The sequence below is a fragment of the Zingiber officinale genome, chromosome 5A, assembly GCF_018446385.1.
Source record: "Zingiber officinale cultivar Zhangliang chromosome 5A, Zo_v1.1, whole genome shotgun sequence".
Taxonomy (NCBI): Eukaryota; Viridiplantae; Streptophyta; class Magnoliopsida; order Zingiberales; family Zingiberaceae; genus Zingiber; species Zingiber officinale.
In genome coordinates, this window is record NC_055994.1 from 151960098 (window position 1) to 151981835 (window position 21738).

The following is a 21738-nucleotide window of genomic DNA, read 5'->3' on the forward strand; positions in this document are numbered from 1 at the left end:
CTAAGACCCAATGAAAATACCGGTACGAATTGAGCAAATATTTTTCAAGTACGAGAACGTTTGCTCGATTTAATGACGATTGATGCAACGCCACGGCTACAACAAGAAAGGAGCTTCCTTTTCGTCGCTTTTTTTGGGTTCTTCTGTTCGCTCTTGTTCTTCGACGTTATTTGGATTCGATGTAGAGCGATCATATTTTGAGGGCGCTTTTTCTCCTTCTTTTGTTTATTCGTTTTTCTTCTTTCTTCTTCTTCTTCTTCTTCCGTGATCTTGTTGGTTGTTTGATCGAGAAATGGGGGATTGGTACGCGGATTTGACGACGTGGATGAGGAAGCCGGCGTTGGTGGAAACTCTGATCGACGTCCTTCTTTGCGCCGTGCCGATCTGGGTCGCGGTCATGATCGGGCTAGTGATCGGATGGTCGTGGCGGCCGCGGTGGACGGGGCTGCTCTACCTTGGCCTCCGGAGTAGGTTTCGGTTCATCTGGACGGCCCCTCCGGGATTCGGCGCTCGACGGCTTTGGCTTGCAGTCACCGCACTCTCGGCTTTCTCCGTTAGCAGGAAATTGTGGTCGAGTTTCAAGGGGAAAAACGAGGGGCTGCCGGCGTCGGAGGAAACGGGCTCGAGGACGCTAGTTTCGATAAGCGCAACGGAGGTCGAAAGAGATAGAGGCAGTTTGAGGTATCTATGAAGCGAATTTAGCTTCTCCTTTTCCCTTGATTGCCTGGTAGAATTTAATATAGACGATTCGTTTCAATGTTTCCCTTTCACTTGTTGCTCTGATATTGAATGAACAAATCTTTGCGTTGCCCTTTTTTTTATGGTATTTTTTTTTTCAAATACTGATTTTGCTTAATTTGATAATGAAGTTAGAAATTGATGGTGGCATAGCCTGTTTGTTGTCCCTTGAATATGGGGTCTAAACTGGACTGCGCTGTACCTTCAGCGGTCCTCAGGAACATTCATATATGACTTTCTTTTTCTATAACTTATGGTGCTTCTGGGTCTATACACTTTCTGGGATATGATTCTTGGTCATAGGCAAACATGTTTACATTATCAAAAGAACCGGCTTTAGTAGTTGGGTGCTGATGAATCAACATGATCATGAAGATATGAGGCTCCCTTCAATAAAAATAAGGTCTAAGAAGGAGATATGCAATCTCACCAATGTAATTAGGGTGACTCTTTTTGTAGTTGAATTATGATTACCCAAGATACAAAGCATTATGGAGTCAAAGAGAAAGTTACGTTTTTAGTCCTGTAACTTGCATCTTTTTCAATTTTAGTCTTGTTATGAGTTAATTTACGTTCTTAGTCCTGTAACTTGTAATATTTTCCAATTTCAGTCATTTTTCCTCCAAAATTGAATTTTTCAACGGAAAATGATGAGTTGTAAATTGAATTTGGGGATTTTGATTTTTTATGACTTATGTGCTTTTTATATTCCAACCACAAACTAGACATTTTCCGTTGAAAAATTTCAATTTTGGAGGAAAAAGGACTAAAATTAGAAAATATTACAAGTTACAGGACTAAGAACGTAAATTAACTCATAACAGGACTAAAATTGAAAAAGATATAAGTTACAGGACTGAAAATGTAATTTTTTCTGGAGGTCAAAACTCATCCTTATGTTGATCATCTCCACATTATTTATTTTCTTTTTGTTCCATATCCACTTGCTGGTATGATTATCTTATTCCAAATTGAATGTAAATGTACACGGAGAATTACTTAAGATGGCTTATCAAGTTCCTTATTTTTGCAATCATCTCTATCTTATGCTACTTTACACATCTAAAGGCATTTCAAAAATTATTCTCAGTGAATGCTTATTATGTTGCGACCATCAATTGTATACAAGCTTTCTGCTGACATACTGAGTATGTTGGTCAATAACTAAATAATCTTTGTAGTTTATTCAGAATCGTTTAGTGGGAAATAATAAAAATAAGACTCATGTAAGAAAGCCTGTTACTTCTGTGTCATAGTGATCACAGCTTCTCTAACACACAGGTTAAGAAGTGTTTTCACTTATCTTTAGGCTAGGTGCAAAGTTTAAGAACAAGATTGGTTTACACAGATGTGCTGTTCAAACTATGCAATGTTTAGGAACAAGATTGGTCTACACATATGTGCTGTTCAAGCTAAAACTATATCGGCAGAAAACGGTCATAATTAAAAAGGGTAAGAGTTACAAGGAATGATGGAGGGTAACTAATTAGAAACTTTATTGTAAAGTATTATAAAAAAACTGGATTAGTTTCTCTTATAATAACTCAATGGATTAAAAGGAGCAATGCTGCTTATCCTAAATGCTTGGCCAAGACCTTATCAATTGTTATCATGAAGGAATGTGCACTGTCAAGAAGAACTCAGAAAACATTATTAGAAATCATCAACATAGTCTGGTTGTTATTTGATTTTGGAAAATAATTCATGTGAGAATCATCGAATGCTGAAGATTCACACTGGATTTCAAACATAGTCCGCATGACAACTGCCTTTTGCTATTTTACTGGATGCTTATTTGCAAATCATATGTTTCTTTTTGCCAAACTTGTGGTTGCCTGTTGAAAAAACTTTCATATATAAGTTGTTAAGTTGTGGCATTCAGACTTAAGTCGTTTCGTATTCATTTGTTGGGTTGGGTATCTCATGTACTTATACATTAGAGCATTGATGTTGTTAAGAATTCAGCACGTCAATTGGAGAATCTTCTAATTAACTGTACCATAGTACTTGTCCATTTTATGTCAATTTTAATCGTAAGTAGATTTTTTTATCCACGTGTGTCTTGCATAGTGAAGTGTTTTTGTCTTGCATAGTGAAGTGTTTTTTCTGTTAAACTCATGTTTGGTTAGTTCTGTAATAGATTTGTTAGATTGTATGCTTTGTATGACTGAAACTTCTTGAAACATCCGTTCTTATTATTTTCTGTCTTGGTTCAACTAAGATGTTTCATCCAAAATTCAAACATCTAACCTAAAAGTTTATGCAAATAGTTGGGGATTGGTCATTCTGGTTCGTTGCAAGAAAATATATCCTTGTTTACTATCGTTAAATGATATGAGATTGAATGTTTCATAAACTTTCAGATCTAATACCAATATAGCTGAAGGCAAAAAATAAACTGTCTTGTTAAATTTCTCCAGTTCTAGCATTGAAATGGATGAGCATGATATTGTATCTGAAAAGGATTTGGAGCATCTATTACACATTCTAGATAGTAATGTTGGAGATGCAACTTGGCAAAATCAGATGGAACGCACCACACCCAATATGTTTTACCAATCATGGCGTCAAGAGATAAAGGTAATTCTTAATTTCCTAAAATCTCTTATACATGTCACCTTTGTGAAGGATTCATTGCTTTTGATGTTTTTTGATTGTTTGAACTTTGAAGTATTCCTTTGACTTGTCTGAAAAGGCAATGCAGTTTTCTGATGGACTCTGAAAGAAAATTTCAAGTATGGTAATAGTTTACAATTTTGTTTGTCTGGAACAGGAGGGCCCTATAATTTTTCGCAGTAGAACAATTTTTGAGGATGCAACTCCTGAGTTGGTCAGAGACTTTTTCTGGGATGATGATTTCCGGTTAAAATGGGATTCAATGCTTGCATACTTGAAAATATTGGAGGAATTCCATCAGAGTGGAACCATGATTATACACTGGATTAAAAAGGTTTTTTAAAATGTTAAAAATCAATGTTGATTTTGTTTGGCTATTACATCTTAGTAATGATGACGTGTGGTTGCTGTCTGCAGTTCCCATTTTTTTGCAATGATAGGGAATATATAATTGCTCGGCGTATATGGGAGTCTAGAGGAACTTATTACTGTGTGACAAAGGTACACATGATCTACGTTACATTTCCTATGATGGTGACTTTATACTATTTCGTCTATAGTTCTCAAAAAACAGATGATATGTTACCTATTTGGGCTAGTATTGTAAAATCTAGTTTCTCATACCTAACAATCCTTTAATAGAAATAATTTTGTGTAGAATCAACCATGCGTGAAAGCTCCACATTGCTTGATAACCCATCTTTTGTTTTGAATCAGAGCTAATTTATTGATGATAGAAATATGCTATCCTCAAACCGTGTCTGCGCAATTATTTGGAATCATGTACATATTTTACCCCTCCATTGAGCTTTATAGACATTAGTAATACTCAGTCCAACTAAAATATTTATTATTATATTAACTACTGCTTTGTTTAGTCTCCCTAAGGGTTAGGGGTTAAGTAATACTCAATCCAACTAAAACATTTATTATTATATTAACTACTGCTTTCTTTAGTCTCCCTAAGGGTTAAGGGGTTATGAGGTTCAAATTTGATTAGCTAAATATGACTAAGATCCATGCTCATGGATTTAGATATTCTTGATGTTGGCTATTAAGGTCTAATGAACTCTCAATTCTTTTCAACCCTACACAGGACTTACATAGATGATTCTGATAGAAAACAGAATCCTTCATTTTATTGGTTTTCTAATCTGGTCCTGTTTTTCTCATTTTGGGAATGGTGCCTATCATTGCTGCCTTTGCATGATGAGATATTTATATCTGTAGCAATACCATTTTGATTGGTAATATAGACAAGGAATCTCTTGGACAGTGGAATCAGATCTTTTTCAAGTTAAATGTTGCAGCGCTTGTCTTCATTATTATTTGCTTTCCTGTCACCTTAAAAGAAAGTTTATAAAATCACTTTGGGTTTTATTAAAAATCTGAGGCGATTGTCTTAGTTTGTCAAGTAATATGTTATTTGTTTGATCTTCCTCTTTCTGATGCCAACTTACATATTGGAACATAGCTGCCCAATTTAGTTGCTGGAAAGATAATTCATTTGGATCTTGCGATTTCTTTTCTTTTCTATTTGAATTTTTTGTCACTCCATCACATTGAGCTCTATGCGAGGCTATATAACTTTTGTTATACCCCTACAGCTTTCACTTTAGCTCAACACTTTTAATTTTATTACTCTTAGTTGGCTTTCAGCATGTTCTTATCATCTCAACTCCTTCCTCTCATTTGATCATCTATCGGAGCTACACCTAATTGTTCTTGAATATCATTATTGTTTTATTTTATGATTTATAAGTAACCTACGACACTCTCATCATATAAAGTGTAGATGTGATCTTTACGGAAAATTAAGTTATAATGTTTCCTCTTTTCTTAACAATAATTTTGCATATAGCTTGTCCTGAAACCTGTGCTAAACTTAATTTCTTAATGGATGGTAAATTTACTTTTCTGATCTTAGAGGTTAAATTTGCTTGAATAGCAAGATCACTGACTATTTAAAAGTCCTTAATATTGACTAAAAGGTTGAGTGTGCACCCTCATGGGCAAAACCTAAATAATGATTTAAGCAACTTGCAGCAAGGCTCACTTTTTCACAGTTTAAACATTTTGATTGTTTTGTGATATTCAATACTCAGGGAATACCATACCCCGCGTTACCCAAGGAGGAGAAACCCAGGCGTGTCGATCTGTACTTCTCGAGTTGGCGCATCAGAGCCGGTAACTTCCTATTCCCACTTTTCTTATATTTGTCTGAAGTTGCAGAACTATTACCAAAGTTTCCACAACACAACTAAATATTAGAAAGATAGCCGATCCAGTTTTCATCTTGTGATACTTAGTTCAGAGGAAACACCAGTCCTGACTCCTTCCAGATGACTCCTACTCATCTTTCAATAAACAAAAAACCATAAGATTAAGCCTTAAGAAGTTTGATATTTAACTTGGGCACTCTCTTTTCCGGAGCCATTTCCACTCTTCTGTTGGCTTTCAAATGAAATTCGAAAGTCTAACCCTGTTAATGTCTGAAAAATAGCTGTTTAACTTCTTTTTTTTTCTCGTTTCAATCACCTCGTACTTAATAATAGGAAATTGTGTCATTTGAAAGGTTTTCAATCCTTCTTTTTTTTCTATGGACACAGTGGAATCACGCAAGCAAGATGGCCAGCTATCTGCATGTGAAGTGACTCTCATCCACTACGAAGATATGGGCATACCAAAGGATGTAGCCAAAGTTGGTGTTCGACATGGGATGTGGGGAGCTGTTAAGAAACTGCATGCTGGTCTGAGAGCATATCAACTGATGAGAAAAACAGAAGCTTCGCTATCTAGATGCGCACTCATGGCACAGATCACCACTAAGTTCTTCGACAATGGAACCATCACTCAACTCGACCCGGAGTCCTCGACTTCTACTTCTAAAACAGCCGATAGCATTGTCAGTAACAAGGAGCATCGAGGAATCGACTGGAAATGGGTGGTGATTGGTGGAGTTGCTGTGGTTTGCGGTCTTCATGCTGGTCATATCGGGAAAGCCCTCTTAGTCGGAGGAGCTGCAGGGCGACTCGCAAAAAAATGAGCCTGATCAGATTCTTTCATGATGGAGAACTTGAATTCCTATTTTGGATGAGGACATGTAATTAAAGGATGAGCTGCTCATCTCAGTTTTTTTGGTATATTAGGCATCATCCTGTATGATTCTTGCCGGTATCATAATTCCATCGTATATGGATATGGTATCAAGATCAATAAGACTTTTTATTGGTCCTACTTATTACTCATTAGTATTTTTTTCATAAAAAATACTTTTAAAGTTTGACATGTCAGTGGGATTTTTATATTTAAAATATTCAAAAATACCGACCAACTGTGTTTTGGTCGATAATCGTAAATTATTTATTAGTTAAAATAAATTTTGATTGATATTTTTAATTTTTTTTACTACTAAAATTTATTTTGACAAGTAAAATATTAAAAAATGTGATTGGTAATTATTATTATTTAGTGATTAAAGTTGGACTTGATTAATAATATTAATTTATAATTTTTAAAGGAGTTTTTAAATATTTTATTGATTAAAATTTGATTTATTTATTGATAAATTAAAAATATTTATTGATCATATTTATTAGTCATTAGTATTTTTTTCATAAAAAATACTTTTAAAGTTTGACATGTGAAAGGGATTTTTTTATGTTTAAAATATTAAAAAAAATACCCTTCAACTATATTTTGGTCAATAATTATAATTATTTATTGCTTAAAATAAATTTTGATTGATGTTTTTAATTTTTTGACTAGTAAAATTGATTTTGACAAGTATAATATTAAAAAAATAACGAAAGTTTGATCGGTAATTTTATTATTTAGTGATAATTTTGTTTTTTAAAAGATATTTATAAGTCATTAGTATTTTTTTAATAAAAAAATACTTTTAAAGTTTGACATGTAAAAGGGATTTTTTATGTTTAAAATATTAAAAAATACCATTCGACTATATTTTGGTCAATAATTATAAATTATTTATTGGTTAAAATAAATTTTGATTGATATTTTTATTTTATGGCTCGTGAAATTGATTTTGACAAGTAAAATATTGAAAAATACCAATCAAATTTTGGCGAGTAATAATTATTATTTATTTGTCAAAATAAAATTTGCCTATATTTTTAATTTTTTTACACATCAAAATTAATCTTGACCGGGACAAAATATAAAAATATCATCTAAAATTCATTTTGACGGTAAAATTAATAGAACACAGTTGGTCTATAAATTTAATAAATAAAATCTAATTTTTTGGCCAAAATTTAACTATAATTATATTAAATTGATTGCTATAAAATTTTAAATGTCATCAAAAATTCATTTGGCATAAATCTTATCAGTAAAATTTTAATGTGATGCCATATTTAAATTTTTAAAATTTTATAATAAAATTTGATAAAATTATCGATAAAAAATTTAGTTGATAAATTTATATCAAATAAAATTTAACCGGCCACTATAAAAAAAAACACGGCTTTAAAAATGGATTTTTTAGAACAACAATTATTTTACATGTATATAAATTAGAGGTGAATTTATTACATAATTATTAATCTATTTTATTTTTATGCAATATGATATCTAATAAATTATTAAGACGAAACTTAAAATAAATTTAGATTAGAAAAGTTATTATGTTTTATAAAACAATTAGGCCATCTGCGCGTCCTCCTCGCGCATACCCGTCATGTGAATTTGGTTTCTGCAAATTAATAAATTAAATATTATAGTTTTGATGTGAAGCGAGCTATAGTTTTGATGTGAAAGTTAATTAGATTAAGTTAGGTGTCACGGATTTAATGTCTTATATTTAAGTATATAGAAATTTAAAAAAAGATAAGGAGTTGAGCGAAAGAGACAGTGAGTGAAAATGCTAATATGAGAAGTGAGTCGACAGGTTCGATGTATCTGAGCGACGAAATACTAAGTATTTCAGTAGAGTAAGAAGGACACGTAAGGTGCATCCGAGAGACAAGAAAGTCTGCTCAAGGAAGAAAGTCAAAATTAGATTTAGATGAGCTCAACTCCGAACAGCTGGACCATCACCCAAGAGTGCGAAGAAGCGAATACTCAACTCAGAAGTTGACCATTAAACCATGTGTCTCTAATTGATCGAAGATGCCTTGATGATTTGAAGACTTGAGGCGTCTCAGTTGATTCCAGACGCCTCGGATGATGGAGCTGAGGCGCCTTAGATGGATCTTAGGTGCTTCGCATGCAGAGAGGAGCCGTTGTCGCAGATGACAGCTGCGGGGCTTGAGGCGCATTCGATTATTCAAGGCGCCTCCGAAGAGTTGGGACCGTTGCTGTAGAGATAAGCTGTTAAGTCTAGTTGAGCCCACCTGAGGCACCTCAGATGTGCCACATTAGCAACGATCATTTTTCGACCAGTGGACTATAAATAATGTCCTAGAGCCAGTTATGGGATATAACACATTTATTTTCAATTCAGTAATCATTATTTTAATTACTAGTGGTTTCAAATCTTGTAAGGAACTACTCTGCCTTCGACCCTTATCGAAGAAGGTGATTGATAATACTTCTAATTGTTTTAAATTAACAATCATCTAAGTTGTAATCAAGTAATTGAAAAATCAAAAAGAACAAGAGAGAAAGAGGGGGTGGTGAATATCGTTTTTATAACTTTTCCTTTTTCGATTTTTAAAACCTTTTCAAAAACACGAGTATGCAGACGAAATAATGAAAAATGATTACAAGAAAAACAACGAGAGTATTCAAGTTGGTTTTGCTTGATTCGGAGCTTTCGACGACTCATACTCCAAATCCCACGATCTCTTGGACTATATTGACTAAGTAATCTACTAAAACTCGAATCTCGATTACAAATAAAGAAATTGTAACATGTTATACTATCTTATGCAAGAATAATTGAAAATTAACTTAATTATAAAACAATGATTTTACTGACACAAAAATGTAGCTGAGGATCGAATCTTGGTGTGTGTGTATGTTGCAGTTGGGCATAGTAGAGTCCTAACAGTACAGTATCAAAGAGACGGTGCGGTAGAAAGAGCAGAATGCTTATGTAGAAGTTGTGTTGGAAGAGCTGGCTGTGGACTTCTTTTATACTGTATTGGAGGTGCCTCTAATGATCCAAGACACCTATATTCGAGCTGATCCAATCCGAAGGTTATAGACTTTATCCTTCTAGAGGCATATCTAAATCTCTAATTGTTTGAGGGCGCCTTCATTGTCGTTTGAGGCGCCTCCAACTAGCCCAAGACGCCTTCAACTGATGAAACTTTATCCGTGAAGTTTATTTATGCGGAGGCGCCTCCATCCATCTAGGGCACCTTTGCCTCCCATCAGTTGAAGCGCCTCGAGTACCAACGGCGGATGCAAGGGGCGCGAGGGGGTGCGGAAACACCCCCTTGCTTTTGACAAAAAAATTAAATTAGCATACAGATTAAGAAAATCAAGAAAAGACTATTTTGGCAAAAAAAAAGACGATCTTGGCGTGGAAAAAGACGATCTTGGAACAACGGCGCAGAGAGATCACCCCAGAACCAAAAATGAAAAAGAATGAGCTAATACCTCTTGCGAAAGAGAGAGGCCGAATGAAAAAGACTAATGAATTTAAAAATAAAAAAGAAGTATTTGGCATAATAAAAGGGAGGATAAAATTGATAGGCATGTTTCCTTGAAAAGGTCCGTAAAACATGAGTAACTATGTCAAACAACTTTATCAGATTTCAATTAATGGTAGCACAAATTTTAAACACAAATTAAAGAAGAAATGACCTATTGCTGTATTATTAAATTCCATTCTTGCTAGTGGCAAATACAATAGAATTGTGCAACCACAGTCAACGTTGTCAAAACAGATAGCCAGTCAGCATTACCGAAACAGAATAATAGGGTAAAAGTGGAGAAGCAATTGAACTAACAAAAAAACCAGATCAAACAAAAACAAACTCGTGTCTATACAAGTAACTCCATTTTTTTAGTTTCTTCTTTGAGCACCCCTCTAAATATTTGTCTGGATTCGTTACTGTCGAGTACTGTTCATCCAAACTCAATTTTGTTTTAAACTTCTACAAAAACATATTAGTCCAAATAACCAAATTACATGCAAAATAAAGTCAGCATAGATGCAAAAATTAATTTATGAATTAGATCCTGTTTTACTAAGATCATGAAGCCGAGGTAAATACCTCCCTTATGTGCTAATCACTATTCCAAAGGCTAGTAGCCGCCCGTGATTTACCTCCTCCGTGTTGGCCCTGGGACGGATTAGCAGGGGCATTGGGACGAGCACATACGCCTTTATGCCACCATGATCTAGTTTTAGTCTCAACTTACTATTTATAGAATCACTTGACTTATTGTCTAATTTTCCAGGTCTCTACCAAGATCATGATCTAGTTTTCAACATAAATCATTCGAGTCTCTACCTTCTATTTTATGCTTATCCTTATGGGTAATTAGTGAAGAAAGATTTAACTATTATTGCAGAGCTATTCATCCTCTTCTAACCATTCCACTCGATCTATCAGTACTTGTGTTTAATAGGGCCTGAAGTAAATAATAAAAAGTGGACTCTTTTGTTATGGTAAATAACTATAAAGTTGAATTTGTAAATAACAAATACATTAAATACATCAATAAACCAAAAAAATATACTGGATCAATAAAAAATTTAAAAAATATTTGAAATAATTACATAAATGCTACTTGTCTAGTTGCTTTAAGGTACACATATATTCGGCACTAGGGGGTCGTTAAGGTAACAGATTTACCTTTTTTAAGGTACAAATGTATTTATTAAATCTGCATAATCTAATTGTCAGATTATTTCTTTCTTAATTAATAACATTGCTAACCTGTTTAGTATATCTTGTGACATTGTTGATCGAAGCTAATTTTGATTAAGTTAAATTTTGAGAAATTTCTATTTGCCAATTCAACTATTACTAGTATGATTAATAAAATTTTATAGACAAAGTAAGTATTTGAAAATAAATCATTCAGTTTTGCCAAATATTATAGCATATTAATTGCTCTTGTTAAATAACATCTCACGATCACTATTAATGTCTAAATGTCTATTGTGATTGAAAAATGATTGAAACTCCATACAACTTCATAAGCTAGCAAAAATCTCAACAAAATATTTAGGGGTTTGTATCCACATCCAAATTGTTAAAGCTCTTGTATCCAAATTTAAGGGTTTTCGAATTTATACCTTAAATTATCGAACAAATTATAGATGGGATGTTTAATTATCTAACAAATTAAACGTCAACTTGATTTATACCTCAAATATTCGATATATAATTATCAAACAAATTATACCTCAAAGTATCCAAATTATAGCTTAGTCTGCTATAAAATTACTGGAGTCTTTCGTCTATCATAAATTTATGCATGGATATCATGTTCATATAATATATTCATAATGAATATCTCATGTGTTTCTTCGGGCGGTACGATGGTTAAAATATGGAGAGTTACCACATAAGGTCTTGGGGTCGAAACTCGACGTGATCGAGCATAACCTCCTCCATGTCTTAACCATTTGGACGAGCGAATCGTCTTTTGCCACATAATGAATATCCCATGCAAGCTAAGTCTAATAATAAATTTCAGTAATATAATGTTAATTTAATTTCCATAAAACAATCAATACTATAAACAACTTCAGCATGCATTTTCAATATTATTTTATTATTTAATAATTAATTATTTGAATTTTACAATAAACTTTATCGGCTGAAATGCGATATGTTGCCTGATAAAATGCAAGATTAACTCCATCAACCTGTGAAAATGTTCATAATTAATGAATAACCAGCCAGCTGGCTACCTCTAAATAAAATTTGTGGATAATTTAAAAAAGAAATTAAATTAGTTTAAATCCTTAAAATTAGAAGACTTGTTGTATAAATAAAATTTGTCGATAACTTAAAATAGAAAAAAAAATACTTTAAAATTTGTCGATAACTAAAAAAAAAAAGTTTAAATCCTTAAAATTGGAAGACTCGCTGTCGACGAGGCCGTGGCCGTTGCGAAACAAACGGTAGATGGCGCGTCAAAATAGCCGAAACCGATTCGGTTCGCGTCTTGCGACCTCGCGGTTTCGTCGCGGTGATACCGTCACCGGCAGGTAGAGGACAGTGACCATTCTCTGGTACCGATAAACTAAAGCGATCCAAGCGTTTGGACTTCCGACCCGAGCTCGGAGGCGACAGCTAGCGAAAAGGATCTCGTCACCGCTCCGTTAGCTGACGGCGTTAACCCCGGAGATTACGATAAAAGGGCGTCTCATTGCCGCTCCCGCGAGTGTCGAACGAGAGAGGCGGAACCAAGGGGAAACCTCCTCGATCCCTGGAATCGGTGCTTGCAGAGTGATTTGTAAGTGCTTTCTGTCGATTTCTCATTCTGCTTCACCCAATCTTAACTGCTGATCTGATGCTATTGAATAACGGGAGGATTAGATTATGCCATTATGGTGTCGGATCTGTGTTTGGCATTTGAGATCTTTTGCGCTTGATGGGTGTCAGTTGACATTGTATTTTATGTTTACTTTGTTTTTTGTATTAGTATGTTCTAAAATCATCTAATTCCTGTTTGTGTATCTTCTCATTTGCACGAGTGCTCTATGTATTGCTCACCTTTCGCAGTCCAATGGGCAAGGAATTTGAAGAGAGTTCAGTGGTTGAAGAAACGGATTCCTTTATGGGCAAAACCAGTCATGCTAATCCTCACGAGACTTTAGATGTTGAATCAGATAACAATCTGGATGCAAATTATCATGTGAATAACACACCTGGAATTGGAAATTTGGATTTGGATCAGAACAGCACAGGAAAGAAACATGTCGACCAGAAATCACTGAATAAAAAGTCAGCATCATCACATTCTGCTAATGTGACTGTGATATCTAACTGCACTATTCCCCAACCGTTCTCACTTGCAACTGAAAAACGTGCTTCTGGTGAACATCGTGTTTTTGTTCCTGAAACGGCAATCAGTGGAGAGAAAGATTTAAATGCTGATAATATCATGCACCCAGATGAAGACGATTCTTGCTCCGTTGATTCATTGTATCCTTTGCCAACTTTTGTTTCTTGAACTTCCTTTGCCTTCTTTAGGAAAAACACTTGTTTACATTTCCTGAACTGCTTATAGTAGCACGGCATCTGTCAAAAATTCGAAAGTTAAAACAGTTGCAATTGCCCCTACCTTCAGATGTATTGAACGTGCAGAAAAACGAAAAGAGGTATTTTTCTTTTGTATTGTTGGAGATTACATTCATTTAAAAATGGGTTTTAACATTTATTTTTCTTCCATAATAGTTCTACTCAAAGTTAGAAGAGAAACAACAGGCTCTTGAAGCAGAGAAACTCGAACATGAAGCTAGGGCCAAGGTGTGTGTTTTTTTCTTCTGTTTTAGTCTCTGATGGTAATGGCGCAATTGGACTTATCTTTTATTCAATTTTGGGGCATTTTGGTAAGCTATGAAAAGTCGTATGAAAACATCTAGTAAATAGGATTTCAGATCTTAAAAGTTGTCTTGCACCTGCCAAAGTAAATTAATTGCTTGCCATTTGAATTCTTCATAGATTAGTTTGGTTTTATTCAGTCTGAAAAATATATACAATAAATTTGTAGATTAGTATTTTTTTATATTAGTTTTATTAAAAGAAATCAATATAGAAGGGGAGCCTTGGCACAACTGTAAAGTTGTTGCTTTGTGATCAAAAGGTCACGGGTTTGAATCTTGGAAACAACCTCTTGCAAAAAGTAGGGTAAGGCTGCATACAATGGATCCTTCCCCGCATGGCGGGAGCTTCCTGCACCGGGTTGCCCTTTTATTAACAAAAATCAATATACTAGTAATACGTTTATACTATTACTTTGGTTCAATTAAATGCAACTCCAATAGATAATAAGCAAAAGTAGATCTTGGTGACAGTAATATATTCAAAGACAAACACTAATTCTAGATATATTGATTAAAGTAGTGATGAGGGGGATATAGTGAGGCTGAGGTAATAAAATTAGAGTATACCAGAGGATAAGACCCATCTAGTTGCCCCCAAAGAATCAGGACTAATGTAACTTTTTATTCTTGTTCAATTTTAAAAAATAAGATAATTAACTAAATAAACAAAATTATATTTATTCAGTTTAACCCACATCAAACTGACTCGAACTGATAAGTTTTTGGTCAGGTTACTTTGGTTTATCAAACGTTAGTGTAATTGCATTTTTTATTATAAAAAAAGAAAAATATTGACTGGAGACCAAATGTACTGCTTCAAAATCTTAAACCAGGATGCTATTATGTGCTAGTAATTTCTAGCTAAAAAATCATTTGCATGCTTAAAACAGATCATGCTGGTATAAACAGGATGGTTGAAACTTGAATAGATAAATTGTCTGAAAGTTGGAAAAGGAAAAGTCATAATTTTGGCATAAGAGAGATGAGAATCAAGTGCTTGTCCATTCAAGATTGGAATTTATAGTAGCAGAAGTTTGAGGATACAGAATTTTAGATATCTTCCTTTATCTATAAGCATTTTGATGGTTTAGATCAAAGTTGTAGTTATTAACTAGCTGTTACCTGGTGTTTTTGTTGGGCTGGCCATCAATCAATTTTTTGAGCATTTGATTTGTTGCTGATTTAGTGTTTTATATGCCACGTTTTTATTCTTTCAATTATTTACCCAATAATATTGAATGGTTAGGATTTGGTATAATGGACAGAGATAGGGTTAAGATGGGGCGGTTATGAATTCATGATAGTCTTCTTTCTCATCCCCACCTTATGAGGCATGATGGATGGGTGGAGAAGTATATGTACACTTGATATCATGTGGGGCAAAACAGAGATGGCAGAACTTAAAATTTTACATCTTCTCCTTCCCATATTTGTCATGATGCATGGTTTAGGGTTGGATTCGTGTTGGTTCTCATCAGAGTTGTCAAATTGGAATCCCTAACTGATATGTCATGCAATATGTTGGAATTCAACCATTCAATCTGCTATCATCCCATAAATTTGTGTTGTATCAGTCTAATGAGTTTCTAAGTTAATCAAAAAGGATGTTACTAGCTTGGAATCACTACTTAGAAGTGAAGTTAGGTTTGAGAAGTTTGACATTACAACTTTTATATATTCCATATGAAATCACTATTGTCAAAAATCGGAATAAGCACCTGTTGCAATGTCTCATTGATCTTCCAATTCCATGTTGCATATTGGTCAGCATGTGGAATTTTTCACTTTGAAATCCCTGTATTTGTTGCATATAATTGGCACGAGGTGCCACAAACAATAAGGATGTTACTAGCAATATAGTTTGCATAATTGTCGATGCAGTTTGCTATTCTTGATGATACTTTCATGTCTAAACGTGCATGTGCTAACATAACATTAACTTGAAACTGGTTGGTGGTCCTCTATTTGTTGAAAAGGTTTGGAAATATGAAATTGGCCTTAGGGAGCATAGTTTTCTTATCTGCATATTATGTAGTCATTTATATTTTATCTGCATTCCAAAATTTTCTGGTAGATATATGTTGCCAATATGCAAATTGAGATGATAACTGAGATTTTTTTTTTATCATTATGAAGATTCTTGATTCTTGTTCCTTTCTGGTTTGAAATTGTATGTACTGCTTGTAGCATTCTAGAGGATCCCAATAAATTCTGCTTATAATATATTTATCCCAACAATTCATTGTTTAATATACTTGCATTGAACATCCTTTGGAGTTTGTTCTTTGTCTCACTTTCTATTTTTTTAGGAAGAGGAAGAGGCAACTCTGAAGGAGATAAGAAAGCGCTTGAATTTCAAAGCGACACCAATGCCTAGCTTCTACCATGAAGGCCCTCCTCCTAAGGTCGAACTGAAGAAGGTACTAGCTAAAATTCACGCGTTTAGATAGTAGAAAAATAAAAATGCTTTCACTTGATACACTTGGTTTATTTTATTTGTTAGAAATTCTGGATAAACTAATGCAATCTCTGCAGGATTATTTGTTGGGGTTGTTATCAGTCAATTTGATTGTGTATTTTTGTTCATTTTGCCTAATTGTCCTCCGTATGAGGTTCAAGCTCATTGGTAAAACTTGCTGGCTAGGTAGGTGTATCTTGCCTAACATTTTTTGGATTAAATAGCCAATATGCAACATAAAAACTATAATTAATATAATAAAAAATAACTTTATTTATATAATAATTTTGTTCAGGATTCAATTTATACTGCCTATCTAGGCCATCTAAATAGTTGAGACTAACACAATTTGATGATTGGCAATATGCAGCAATAGTCATTCATATTTCCCATATCTTTGATCTGCCCCTGCATTTGATTTCATCAAAATGTAGTACTCAATTTTCTAGCTCTATGCGGGCTTGGTTTGCCACCTGCAATGCTCATATATTTACCTTGTCACATCCCAAGTGGATGTTCATGGCCATTCGTGTAGCATGTCTCTCACGCCGGCTACATGGCATTCTTTTTGAGACACTCTAAGTTGGAAATAATCGTACAACTAGAATGCAAATCTAAAGAGATATTTTAATATTCACAGCCCTATTTACTAGTTCATAAAAAATACTACATTAGAGTTTCCAGAAACCTCAAAATTAACTTTCATTGAAAATAGCTTCTTGCCTAACCAGGTTTAAATTGGTCTGAATTGAGTTTCCCACAAATGGAATATCAATGATTCTCAAAGTCTATTAAGTTCAAACACTTCCCTGCAGATGGAAACTTTCAGTGTATCAATTCGTTTTTGGCCTCACAAAGAACTATATTTCTCCAGCCGTGCAAGAGCACCCTGTGACTGACTAGTCTTATGAGATTTTTCACAAAGAAAACAAAGGATACATGTATGCTAGCAAGGTTAATTACTAATATCACAAATCTTCATGATTTACCATCAATCATATTTGGAGGCATGCATTTCATGTAGATTTCACTTTTCCACAACTGATCTACCTATGCATTAAAGAGAATGTGATTGGTCCTTCCATCACGTTGATTTGGGTTATGCCTCGTGCTATTGAAGTTTTCTGCCTCAATTTCACTACACAGCTTAGGTGAAATACTTGTGAATCTTCTCTTAAATTGACCAATTTTCTTCGAACTAAAAGGCTCCTCCAACACGAGCTAAATCTCCTAAACTTGGTCGGAGGAAGAGCTGCAGTGACGCAAGTAGAGATAACTCCAGTGGAATAAATGGTGGGCCACGGCATCAGAGTTTGGGCAGTCATGAGGATGCTCCATGCAAATCTCAGATTAATCCTGAGGACATAAATGCAATCGAAGGCAATGAAGTTCCTGAATCCGCAATAGAGAATTCTGAAACCCATCCTAATGAAGATGAGTATACCACTGCCACCAGCATCACCGATGAAAGTTCAGCAGATGGTATCATCACTGTGCAGCCTTGAAGTTCTCTGTTCAAAAGTATCTAATTGCTCCTTAATCTCGGAACAATGATGAAGATCTGGTAACATAGAATGCAAGTTAAGTGGACCTGAGATGTATAATGCTGTATGTATATCAACAGATCTGTATAACATATCACTTTACCAGCAATCCTTCTTGGTGCAACTCATAAAGTATGCAGAAAACTACTCTTGATATTTCTACATCACAATCTTATCATTTGAATGCTGCCCTGCCTGATATTACATGTATTGTTAGCTTCACCAGTTATTATGCAGAATTACTTGCTGATGAACGTTAATAAATCAATAAATTTGACTTTTCACTTAATTTGTGGATCAAAGGCAAAGTAATAGGATCTTCATTATTTTTTTTTTTTTGCTAATGTGCATTTTATGTATATCGAGAACTAATGTTTGCACTAGCGCATAAACGGCGACTGATCAATCTTTTTATCTATATATATATATATATATATATACCCTGTATAACTTATCTTGTATAACGGCGGGTGATAGCAGACATGGATTATGCATAACGGTTTTCTCCTTTCTGCATGTAAGTCTCTCTCCTATATGTTTGAAATCATCATCAGCCAACACCACATTGGAAGTTGGTCTTTCTAACGTGGTGTTCACTAGTGTTGATTTCAAACCAGCATTAGTGCTAGTCTTTAAAGATTAGCACCAACGTTAAATACCAACATTATATCGATACTGGTCATTAAAGACTAGCACCAACGTTAAAGACCAGCATTATGTCGTTGCTGATCATTAAAGACTAGTACCAATACTGGTTTGAAATCATCACCAGCCAGCACCACGTTGGTGCTTGGCTTTCAATTCTAGCACCAGTTGGTGTCGGTCTTTCATGATACTGGTCTTTCAATTCCAGCATCACGTTGGTATTGGTCTTTCAAGACCAGCACCAGTGCTGGTTTGAAACTAGCACTAGCTGGTGCTAGTTTTTCAAGATCAGCACCAGCTGGTGCTGGTTTTTCAAGACCATCACCACATTGGTGTTGATCTTGAAAGACTAGCACCAGCGTTGATGTTGGTTTTGAAAGACCAGAACCAACATGGTACTGACTGGTGCTGATTTTAAACTAGTGTTGATGATGGTCTTTCAAGACTAACACCAATGTTGATTTGAAACCAACACTGATCCCGTCCGGAAGCTGAGTCGGATGAAGGCGGTCCTTGTTGTGCTCAAAGTTGACGGAGAGTCGTTGAGAGGCTGAATCAGCGAGGTACCCCTTGGACAGGTTCACACGGGCGGTTCTATGGAGAGAAATGATCAGGATGATGACGCTATCAATCTGCACACACTCAAACGAGTCCCACGATCGTTAGAGACCAGAAACCAGGGAAAAAGTCCCCGGGTCAGGCCCTCCGACGCTCAAGTCAGGTACTTTTTCCCCAGAAATCACAGAAAAAGCACGAAAAGTGAAGGACTGGTAAGAAATGACGAGTGAGTGTACCTGCGTAAGGGACAAAGCATCCCTTTTTATACTGCAACGGAAGCTTCTGGAACCTGGCGAATGTCAGGGAATGTCGGATGTCAGGCTCTGTCTGGTGGTGGTCGACACGTGACTTTCTCTCATAGGCTGGCGGAGGAACCAAGAGGAGCATGAGCCCCACCGTTAGAATATTCCCTGACATGTGATGATTGTTCTCTGACAGGTGGTTAAGATTCCTTGCAGGCCTATTTGTCATGTAGTGTCTGGCCTCCTGACCCACCTTTGTCTGCGTCATTCGAAGCATGTACATCCCGACGACCTGCTGATTCCTGACCCTCCTCTGTTTATTGCTATCCAAGGCATGTATATTTCGACCTGCACGTTGGATCTAATTCCCGACCCACGTCTGCTTATTGCTATCCAGGGCATGTACGCTCCGACCTGCACCTGAGTCTAATTCCCGACCCGCATATTGTTATCCATGGTATGAACGTCCTGACCTGCACGCTGGGTCGGTTCCCTGACCTGCATCTGTCCACTGTTATCCATGGTATGAACGTCCCGACCTGCACGCTGGGTCGGCTCCCTGACCTGCATCTATCCGCTGTTATCCATGGTATGAACGTCCCGACCTACACGCTGGGTCGGTTCCCTGACCTGCATCTGTTCGTTGTTATCCATGGTATGAACGTCCCGACCTGCACGCTGGGTCGGTTCCCTGACCTGCATCTGTCCGCTGTTATCCATGGTATGAACATCCCGACCTGCACGCTGGGTCTGTCCGCCGACCCACATGTGTATGCTTTTATCCATGGCACGAGCGTTCCGACCTGCACGCTGGGTCTGTCCGCCGACCCACATGTGTCTACTTTTATCCATGGCACGAGCGTTCCGACCTACACGCTGGGTCTGATTCCCGACCCACATGTGTCTGCTTTTATCCATGACATGAGCGTTCCGACCCGCACGCTGGGTCTGATTCCCGACCCACATGTGTCTGCTTTTATCCATGACATGAGCATTCCGACCCGCACGCTGGGTCTGATTCCCGACCTCCGTCTACTTTCCTGTCAGTTGGACTGTTGACCAGCCACGCTGGCTTGATTTCTGACCTTGCTGACTTCTCTGTCAGCTAGACTGTTGACCCACCACGCTGGCTTGATTTTTGACTCTGCTGACTTCCCTGTCAGCTAGCCTGTTGACCAGCCACGCTGGCATGACTTCTGACCTTCTCGCCTTACAGGTCATCTTGATTCCTAACCCTCCTTGTTGGTGCAATATCCCTCAGGTCAAGGTTGACCTGGGTAACCAAGCTGAGTCTTGGTTTGGGTTTAGATGTTTGACAATAAGATATTGATTGAGGAAGAGTCAAGTAGGTCAAGGTTGACTGGATACTTGACTGGGAAGTCCTAACTGGGATGTTAGGCAAAATGAAAGTCCTGGTGAGTGAAGCCAGGCAGAAGAAAAGTCCTGGTGAGTGAAGCCAGGCAGAAGGAAGTCCTAGTGAGTGAAGCTAGGCAGATGGAAATCCTGGTGAGTGAAGCCAGGTGAAAGTCCTAGTGAGTGAAGCTAGGCAGATGGAAATCCTGGTGAGTGAAGCCAGGTGAAAGTCCTAGTGAGTGAAGCTAGGCAGATGGAAATCCTGGTGAGTGAAGCCAGGTGAAAGTCCTAGTGAGTGAAGCTAGGCGGATGGAAATCGTGAGTGAAGCCGGTGAAAGTCCTAGTGAGTGAAGCTAGGCGGATGGAAATCGTGAGTGAAGCCGGTGAAAGTCCTAGTGAGTGAAGCTGGCGGATGGAAAACCCTAGTGAGTGAAGCTAGGTGAAAGTCCCGTGAGTGAAGCCGAGCAGGAAAATCCAGATGGATCAAGGATGATCGGACATCTGGTGTTGGGAAGTCCAAGTAGGTCAAAGGATTGACTGGATACTTGGCATGAAAGAAAAGTCCAAGTAGGTCAAAGGGATTGACCGGATACTTGGCACAGAGAAAAGTCCAAGTGGGTCAAAGGGATTGACCGGACACTTGGTAAGGGAGTCCTAGCAGGTCAAGGGAGTGACTAGATGCTAGGCATGACATACCAACAGGTCAAGGTTGACCGGATGTTGGTTTGGGAGGTTTAGGACTTGGTTTTGGACAAAAATCAAGTGCTGGATCGATCAGTGGATCGATCCAGGCTCTGGATCGATCAGTGGATCGATCCAGACCTGTCCCAGCGAACAGAAAGCTCCGTGGATCGATCCAGAGGTCCCAATCGATCAGTGGATCGATTGGGACGCGGCTGCTTCGCGCGATAAGCGCTGGATCAATCCGTGGATCGATCCAGGCGCGTTCCCAGAGCACAGAGGCGCTCTGGATCGATCCGTGGATCGATCCAAAGCCTCCCCGATCGATTGGGAACATTCGAATCGATCGGGATCCGACCGTTGGCGTCGTTTATAGCTGCAGGCGTTCGATAGCTGCGATAGAACTTCTCCGATTCACTC

The 21738-nt window shown here is 36.8% G+C and overlaps 2 protein-coding genes across 3 annotated transcripts; both read left to right on the plus strand.

Moving 5' to 3' along the window:
• The first annotated feature begins 96 nt into the window (after nucleotides 1-96).
• On the plus strand, nucleotides 97-6642 carry LOC121982538. The gene is made up of 6 exons (XM_042535685.1): nucleotides 97-681; nucleotides 3159-3318; nucleotides 3512-3688; nucleotides 3772-3855; nucleotides 5460-5541; nucleotides 5964-6642. Exons 1-6 carry the CDS (start codon nucleotides 293-295, stop codon nucleotides 6398-6400), a joined length of 1329 nt encoding a protein of 442 aa, XP_042391619.1. The 5' UTR covers nucleotides 97-292; the 3' UTR covers nucleotides 6401-6642.
• Nucleotides 6643-12434: 5792 nt separating this feature from the next.
• Nucleotides 12435-18028, plus strand: LOC121982539 (protein WVD2-like 3). 2 transcript variants are annotated; one of them, XM_042535687.1, is made up of 6 exons: nucleotides 12435-12744; nucleotides 13014-13436; nucleotides 13525-13612; nucleotides 13689-13760; nucleotides 16147-16257; nucleotides 17501-18028. In XM_042535687.1, the coding sequence occupies exons 2-6, from the start codon at nucleotides 13018-13020 to the stop codon at nucleotides 17798-17800; spliced, it is 990 nt and encodes a 329-aa protein (XP_042391621.1). In that variant the 5' UTR covers nucleotides 12435-12744; nucleotides 13014-13017; the 3' UTR covers nucleotides 17801-18028. The 2 variants fall into 2 exon arrangements, with proteins under 2 accessions (XP_042391621.1, XP_042391620.1); XM_042535686.1 differs by having other exon boundaries at nucleotides 12436-12744; nucleotides 13522-13612.
• The last annotated feature ends 3710 nt before the right edge of the window (nucleotides 18029-21738 follow it).